Below are 8,493 nucleotides of genomic sequence, written 5' to 3'. Positions count from 1 at the left end.
TTTGGTGGCGGCTGTCTGGATGTCCCTGCGCCCCCAGAATCCGCCGTGAACAGGCGCCCGGTGCAGAGGTGATGACGCTGCGGGTGTCCTGTGGGGTGGCAGCGACCGGCTGGCCTGTGGGGTCTGGCATTCCCACGCTGGGCATCTGCGCCTTAATGACCCTGCCAACACGGATATTAGCACTGGCTGCTCTGTTACTTGATGAAATAAAAATCATTAGGGGCCATCCTTCCTCTTTCTGGTTTTTAGGTTGAAAACCTAAATGGTGCCAGCACTGTACAGGAGTTCCTTTGTTGTAGGTGGTGTCTGTATCGACTAAATGTCAGTTCTGGATTCTCAGCCTGTTTTGAGGGGCCAAAAGAAAGCAGCTAAATCATCTGGTCTGCTTCTCAGCTGTTTAGTGACTGCTGATTTTTTGTCTCCAGTCTAGTTGTAAACTTCCAAAGGAAAGGTTTCGATCTTATTCTCTGTTGTTAGCTTGGAAACTGATCAGGTGGAATTTTCTCCATTAGTAAGTTCTGCCTGATATTTGGCTTTAGTTTCTTTTTAATTACTTATGCTGTTGCATAACAAAGTCTAGGCATCCACCTATGTCTTTAAAAAGATTTGATGTTAGAAAAAGAGAAAAATCAATGCTGTTATTATAGCGGAGGGTGCTTTTATAGAAACACTGTTGGGTGACAAGCAACAGCTAACCTGTGTATAGCAGTCAAAGAGCAAGAGAAGAGGAACAACCCCAAGGCCAAGTAATGGGGGCAAATCATTTTGGAGAAGTAAGGTCACATGGAACTCTAACATCCATGCAGAGCAGAAGGGACTTTGGCATCTCTTACAGACTTGACAAACTACAAAGGGAGCTGGAGGGAATGCTCAGCAAATGAATTTGGGGGTGCCTTTGAGATTCTGCTAATGATTTGTTCTTTATATATGACTTTCAAAGCATCCCACTACTGTAGCCATGTCTAGATGCTTCTGTGACTTAAGCAGAACTGCACTCAAAGCATGTCAGGGGTGCTGTGCTTCTGGAGCAAGGTAAGAATTATTTTGTAGTCGTCTGGGAAGACGCTGTCACAGAGAATGCTTTTGCAAAGACCAAGGGAAAGAAGCAGAGGATAAGTAAAAGCCAGCTGCACAGGCTGTGTTTAATGATGCAGCTGACACTGCAAGTACCTCTTTTCCGTGCTCCTGTAACCACATCTGTTCCGTCCTTCCACAGCGCAGTCAGCATCTGGAACCTGTCCTCAAAAGCAAAGATACTCCCTCAAACTTGTGAGTTTTGATCTCTTTGGGTAAGGAATAGTGCATAGTGTGCTGTGTCCAGGGCCTAACCCGTTTGGCCCTGTATGGCTAAAGATGTCTGAGGAATTCAGAGAAAGGAGTCGCAGAGGCCCCTTCTAGCTTAGGAGATGCATTTAACTTCCTGAGAGTGTCATGCTTGGATTTCAGTAGAAGTTGGCTCTTCCACTAAAGGTGGAAGATTAAAAAAACCGAAAAGCCTTCATCACAGAAGGTTGCCTCTTTAATCTACCAGGCTCAGTAATCTCCAAAAATGAATTTGGTGGTGTAAGGTGGAGATATTGATTCATTAATGTCAGGCCTACTTTTTTCCTGTATGGCAAGTGTGTACATACCCTGCTAAAGTCTGGGGAAACTGGAGAGGCTAGAATTTGGTGGCTGTGCTGGGGCAGCGTGATGAACCAGCGCTGAGAGACTCTGTAAGGCCAGAGCACGTTTGTAAATCACACAGTAATTATAGTTGGGAGTTCTGTGCCAGCTTTCTAGGCACTTGCCAAAACTTGGGTTCTCCAGAAACATGCTATTTCCTGTAACAGCTGTTCTGCAGTGGAAATTCAGTCGATTGATTTTCAGTAACTCACAAACCAGAGCAGAAAGACTGTTCTCTTGTCTGCTGTGGCTCTTGGGGGTTGCTTGTCTGTGGGAAGACCAGTGCTGACTAATGGCTCTGTGGGGGACCTGGTGGTGCCCACTGTTTGGAACACTTGAAAAATCACACTCTCTTTTGTCAGAAGAAACATTTAAGAGGATGGAGAAAGGATAGTGTTAATGAGAAAAGACAGCTAAGTGCCACAAAACTAGAATGAGTAGGTAGGAAAATGTAATTACTTCTGTACGCAACACTCCCCACTCCTCTGTTTAGCACCTTTGGCATCTTTTGGCATTTTGCTTGGTAGTCTTCGGACAGTGCAGCCCAGCCCTTGTGGCTCCAGAGGACTGTAGAGTATGATATGGCACACAAGAGCATTTTGGCTCCTGGGTTGTTTGGCTCAGATCAGCTCACCAGGCAAGGTGCAGAATAAAATATCCTCTGGAACATGGTCGTTTGGGTTGTCTGGAGCCTGCTGATACTCCAGCTACCTTGGCCAATTGTGGGTGGGGCCTTTGGGATCAAACCAGTTAGAATATAAAACTGCTGCCTCCTCCCATGTGTAAGAGCATCTGTCCTAAGTTAGCTTGCAGTATGCTGAATATATATATGTGTAGACAAACACGTACATATTGACTGTAAACTATAGGCATTTCAGGTCACTGAAAGAAAGTCACTGACTTTCTTGTCTCACTTTCTGACAGCTAGAATAAAATGTTACAGCTCCTTGTTGAGACTTGCCTGTTTGCAGAAATAGCTTCATCTGTGCTCTGGATAAGAAGGTCACCTCTGGCTCCTTTTAACATAACGGGTTCGGGGCTGGAGCTCACGCTAGGTTGCCAGATGGTGTGCATTGTCTTGCTGTTTCTAACTCACAGACAGTTGTAAATGGTAGTGCTTGAAAGGTCAAACTTGAGAGGGCCACTCCCTCGTTCTGTGCTGATGCTCAGAGTTTATGTGGTTGTTAGGTGCAGCATTAAATAGTGAACCAGAAGACCTGAGCTCTGTTCTCAGCTCTGTTGCTGCTCTGGTATTTGATTATTTTTTTTTTTTTTTCCCCCCCCCCAGGGAGGTTGTTGCTTTCTTTAAAATGAGTAGTGAAGGTCTCGTAGCAATCTTGCCCAAGTTTCCCTTTTTAGCAGGGTGTGTGTGGCTGAAGTGACACTCCTCCTTCCTGTTCCGTTTAGGATGTCAAAGATGGCAAGATCTACAATGAACAGAATTTCTTCCAGCGAGCTGCGAAAGCAGGCACAGGTTGGTACTGCTTGGGAGGGCAAGGACTAGGCTGCTTGTAAGGAAAACTGGCATCTCTCTCTCATCAGTTATGTGGGTCTCTCGGAAGGCCAGGCTAGAATAAACTAATTCACTGCTTGGCTCGTGCCAGAGTGCTGAGAAGTTTGGTGAAGAGTCTGCTCTCCCAGGAGTCTCTGTGTATCTTAGGACACTGCAGTATTGGCATTTTGAAGCTTTCTTGCTCTACCCGTGCTTTGTCTTGATCTCACTGGTAGCTGCTCCGCCCTGTAGCCTGACCTGCCTTGGCTCCCTCTCTCTTCTGTGCCCCTTCCATGGGCGTTTCTGTCAGCTGCTGTCTGGCATTGACCCAAAAAACTGAGCAAGAGGAGAGCTGACCAGAGAACATGGGCAGGGGTGATGGGGGAACTCATGTCAAACCTGCAGTTCTGGGAGGACCGTAAAAACCTGCTTCTCTGTCCCTCTCTCTGTCCTCCCTTCTTGTTTTACCTAGCCCTATAGCAACCACATACCTTAGCCTGCTCTGGTATTCCCAACATCCTTTCTGTCTCATTCTTGCTCCGCAGTGCTGTGTGCATTGACATGCCAATACCCCAGCACATTAGGCTAGTGTTTCTGGGACAGAATCGGTATGAGAGAGGCTTCTGGCTGTCAGCTGCCCAGGGCAGAGCAGGCCTTCAGAGGAAGGGCATCCCTGACTGAGCTCCTTCGATCTGGAGCTCCTTAGCAGCGTCTGCTGCACTCTGTCCTCTTCTCTCCCCTTCTAGTGGAGAAGTGGAAGAAGTGGCACTCTGTGCCGTTGCTGGGAATCCCCAATTGCGTTGGCTTTGGACTGCATGCAGATAGCTACAGGTGAGGTGACACTGCCAAGCGCACAGCTGAGCTCTTTTGTCACAACTGCCGTCTTGTTGGGCTTTCCCTCTTCTCTCCTTGCTCTCTGCTATTCCTTTTCTCCTGGGCTCCTAACCTTACGCACTGCTCCTGTCTCATTTATTAACAAATGGTTTGCCTCTTTTGTTATCCTGTTTCCTTCAGTCCTTGTGTTGCTGGTGAAGTCATTGCTTTTGCTGCTTCTGCCCCTCAGGCCAGGGGGCACCTTATTCCTGCCTTGTAAGCTTAAAACAAAGGGGAGACTCAGGCTGTATAGCTGTAATCCATGACCAGCAAGTCTCTCCTCTTCAAGAAGTTTTCTGTTATCAAAAGTTGAGGAAACGTTTGCCTAGGTCAGCCTGGAGTTGAAGTGGGGTCTAATCCAGGTGGATTGCTTGACCAGTGTCTGTTGCAGGGTTTCCAGATTGGGTAGGTACTGCTATGTGCTAAGCCCTTGTCTCTTGTAGGTTTTTGGTGTTCTCTGACTTGGGGAGAACTCTTCAGTCCGTCCTGACTGATGGCTTACACCTCCTGAGGGAGAAGGCAGCTTTTCAGATTGTAGTCCGGCTGGTATGTAGAGAACCAATACTTTTTAAGAGACTTTTTCAGAAAAAAAAAGCCTCCTATAACTTTCTTCTGGATCTTTCAAAGGTGTTTTAAAGCTGATCTGGGGGTTGGCTGGGGTCTCTAGCATCTCTCAAGCCTGTTGTGAACTTGAGTAGCATCTTTTAAGCGATATGTCACCTTGAAGGAATTTGGGGTAAGGAGAATGAGAGACCTGATGCTTGAAAATTAAAGGCTCTGAGACATGGTGCTTTTTGTGCTCCTCCACACACCTATGGGGAGCTGGGGAGGGTCCAGCTCAGTGATAGCCAGGGTGCTGAAGGAATCTGTGTGGTTCTGATATGCTCGCCTCTTCTGTTTTCTCCTAGCTAGACTGCCTGGAGTACATTCATGAAAATGAGTATGTGCATGGAGACATCACAGCTGAGAACATCTATTTGAACCCGGCAGACCTCACACAGGTAGGGAGCGGCAACGCAGGTGGGCTTGTGAAATGGGACAGAGCAACACCCAGGTTCCTGCTGCTGGGCAGTGGAGCTGTGCTCAAGCAGGTGCTGTGGTGCAGGATTGCAGGCTATGCTGTAAGTAGAACTTACACCACACACACGCTCAGATGGGTACTTCTTGATGTCTCCTAGGTGACCCTAGCAGGCTATTGCTATGCGTTCCGTTACTGCCCAGGAGGGAAGCATGTGGCTCAGCGCAAAGGCAGCAGGACCCCTCATGAAGGCACGATAGAGTTTATCAGTCTGGACAGCCACAAGGGAGCAGGTGAGTCTCGATTTCTGACACAAGCCAGCAAAGCTCAGCCAGAGCTCTTACTGTGGCAGTGGTCCCTGGAGCTAGGGTCCCTGCTGGCATTTCTGTTACTGCTGCTTTGCAGGCATTCACATGCACTTGGAACCAAGTTCCTATTTGGGCTGTTTCCTCTTGCCTCTCTCTGGGCCACTGTGTTGAGACCTGCCAGGTCACTCGGTGACTGCAGCAAGAGGTGCAAGGATGTTCCTCCTCCATCTGGAGCTTGGCTACTGCAGATGCGCGAGGAATAGAAAACAGGGCTGCTTCATGCTGGCTTAGCAGGGATCTGTTTCAAGCCAGACTGGATCCTTGCCTAAAACAGATTTGCAGCAGGCTGTGCTCTGACCTTGAAGCAGTGAGAGCTGGAAAGGCATTTAAATTAGCCAGTTCCTCTCCTGGTTGGGACATGACTGTTTTCTCCCAGTGTTCAGACTGGGCAAATCTTCCTCCAGAGGGTGGGAGGTGATTCTTCAACTGTGTGAGTTAGCAGGCTCCCAGAAGTATTGATACCCTAGAGCACATCTTAATGAAGCTCTTGCATTTCTTTACTTCTGCTCTTCAGACTTGTGCCTTGTCATGAGGCTGACTGTTTTACAGAAGGGGCACCTCAAACAGGGACTTGTGCAGTGAGTGCTGGAGTCCTTATTTGCCTTTGGAGGAGAGGCGCTAGCCTAGGCCTCTTCTGGGATGGCTCCCAAACTGTTTTCTCACACGTGAATATCACTTCCTTCCCATCAGGACCATCTCGCCGGAGTGACTTGGAATCTCTGGGCTACTGTCTCCTGAAATGGCTCTGTGGCTTCTTGCCTTGGTCTGATGAGCTGGACAAAGTAGAAACTGTGGTGGAGAAGAAGGAAAAGTAGGAGAAATCATCTACTCTTTTGGGAAATGCTCAGCGAAAAGCAGTGAGGGAGGTTTTGCAGCTGAAGAGAAGTCACTCGGTCATAGTATGATATTGGGACGTGGGTAAATCCCACTGTTGAGGCTGAGCCTGGCCAAAGGGTGTTTGATGAACCCTGATTTCTGCTCCATTCAGAACATGGCCATCAGAATTCAGCCTCTTTTGGTTTTTTGCCCCTGTTGCCAAAGACGGGCTGTTGAGGTGCCTGCTCCATTGCTTGTCATCTGACAGCACTCTGCACTGATTATTCCAGGTACAAAGGGGATGTGAAATGCCTTCTCCGACTGTGCTTCAGGCAGAGGTCTGTTCCAGGTATGGGCTTGCTGTCTGTGACAGTGGGACTTGGGGAAGGAGGATTGACTGTACCTGAAGCTAGAACCTTCTCTGTGCTGGGGTGCTACTCCAGGATGCCTTCCGCTGGCGACAGGGCCCAAGCATTGCATGGACTGGTTGACGGGCTCCTCCTGTGAACAAATTCCTTCTTTTCTTTACAGCCAAACAAGGAGGGCTGCTACCCCTTGTCTGTATTCATGAGCCTTGCTGAAGAGGCAAGCATTCTGGTGGCTTTAAAAATGCAGTATTTAGGGCTAGAGGGCTTTTCCTCCATCCTGTCTTTGAGCTTCCTACTAGTCTTTGGTTTAGTTTTCCCTCTCTGCCGGCCAAGGTAGGTAGGGGAACTGTCTACAGGGAGAGCAGTCTGAGAAGGCTGTTTCACAGCTTTGTAAAGACAACTGGAGTTGCTGTGCTGCTCTGTGCAGTGATGTTCCTTGCTTTGCAGATGCCCTACAGAGCTACCTGCAGCAAGTAATGGCACTAGAGTATGAGGAGAAGCCTGACTATGAGGCCCTGCGGCAGCTCTTCAAGAAGCCGCTGGAAAAGATGAAAGCTTCAGCTTATGACTCTGTGGATATCAAAATGGTGCCCTGAGTAAGTGCCAGTAGTTTGGATTGCAGCAGCAAGAAGCATTTGTCCCCCTGTACTGCTGTGAGCACGGGAGCAGCACAGTACTGCTGACCGTGTGCCCTGGGGTGCTGTGGCCGGAGGTGAGGACAGAGCCTGCCGGTCTGTGAAATCTCTCCAGCTGAGACCTAGGGCTCCTCCTGACGTGTGGAGGGAGCACTGGCCCTTCAGCATTGCCTATTAAGAGGCCAGTTCAGTGCTACACAAAGCCAGGCTTAGCCTGTGTTATAGCATGTGTTTCCTCAATTGTTTTCTGGAAATACTTGTCCTTGGAGGAATACAACAAGGCTTAAGAAATAAAGCAAAGGCTAAACAGTCTGCAGGGGTGTGGAGGTGTTAACAAAATGGAGGCTGATGCAATCTAGTCCTTTTTTCAAATGTGTGTTTTGTTTTTTGTTAAAAGCAAGGCTCAGGGCTGTATCTTTCGCTTTTCCTTTTCAGAAAGCAGCTTGTAGTTGTGGTTTTATTGCCTTGGGCCTGTGGCAGTAAGTGGTGGCTCTCCAGGCCCAGGTGCTGTTTTATCCAAGAGGGACCTCCAAGACTGAGGCTTGATCCAGAGACAGATCTGGTTTTAGTCCAGGACTGTATCAGCCAAGGCCACTGAATTAAGCAGGAAGCCCCAGGAACACGGTGCTAGCTCCTCATAGCCTGATTTACTCTTCCTGGGAAGGAATGGAACTGATTAATGTTCAATTAATGTTCCCATTTTGTGCCTTTTCTTTCAGATCAAGAAAACTTGCACAAGAAAAGAGCTTTCTGCAGTGTGAAGCCTTTAAGTTTTACCTACCTGTTTTAGAACTGAGAGAGGTTTTTATAAGTGTTTTCTTCCAATTTTAATGTGACCCAATGCTTAATTTTGAGCTGCTGCTGTAGCAAGTTAATGGGAAGACTCCTGCATGGCAAGTCATTGCAAGCGGTAGCGGGACAACTGCAATGTAGCCACCAGAAGGGTGAAGCCTGGCATAGAAAAACTAAGTCAGGGATTATTTTTTTTTTAACTAGTGGCAGTACATAGTTTTGTAATAAACTTTGTGGACAAGCACCCAAGGCTGCTCTCTGTTAGCTTGCTTTCTGGGGCTGCTGTAGAGTTGTGACAGTGGTTTGAGCCCTATGCTGCTTGTTGTGTAGGGTCTTCTCCCACCTGTTCATGATATTAATGTAAATAGCCTACAGGCAGTCCCATCTGTAACTTAAGCATAAGAGCTTGGCTCAGAGCTGAACTCTAACTTCATCCCCAAACATAGAATCATTATGGTTGGAAGAG

The 8,493-nt window shown here is 47.9% G+C and overlaps 1 protein-coding gene across 1 annotated transcript; it reads left to right on the top strand.

Moving 5' to 3' along the window:
* Positions 1-1,212: 1,212 nt before the first annotated feature.
* On the top strand, positions 1,213-7,196 carry VRK3 (vaccinia related kinase 3; the record flags this gene model as incomplete). Its single annotated transcript, XM_009701461.1, has 9 exons — positions 1,213-1,269; positions 3,073-3,139; positions 3,904-3,988; positions 4,474-4,576; positions 4,939-5,031; positions 5,209-5,341; positions 6,107-6,227; positions 6,523-6,581; positions 7,048-7,196. Coding segments are annotated over 9 exons (867 nt in total), but the record flags the coding sequence as incomplete, so codon positions are not given.
* Positions 7,197-8,493: the final 1,297 nt, after the last annotated feature.

This window comes from Cariama cristata, unplaced genomic scaffold (genome assembly GCF_000690535.1).
Source record: "Cariama cristata isolate BGI_N322 unplaced genomic scaffold, ASM69053v1 Scaffold45175, whole genome shotgun sequence".
In the NCBI taxonomy this organism is placed as follows: domain Eukaryota; kingdom Metazoa; phylum Chordata; class Aves; order Cariamiformes; family Cariamidae; genus Cariama; species Cariama cristata.
The sequence above is the reverse complement of the archived record's forward strand: the minus strand, read 5'-3'. Positions and strand labels throughout refer to the sequence as shown.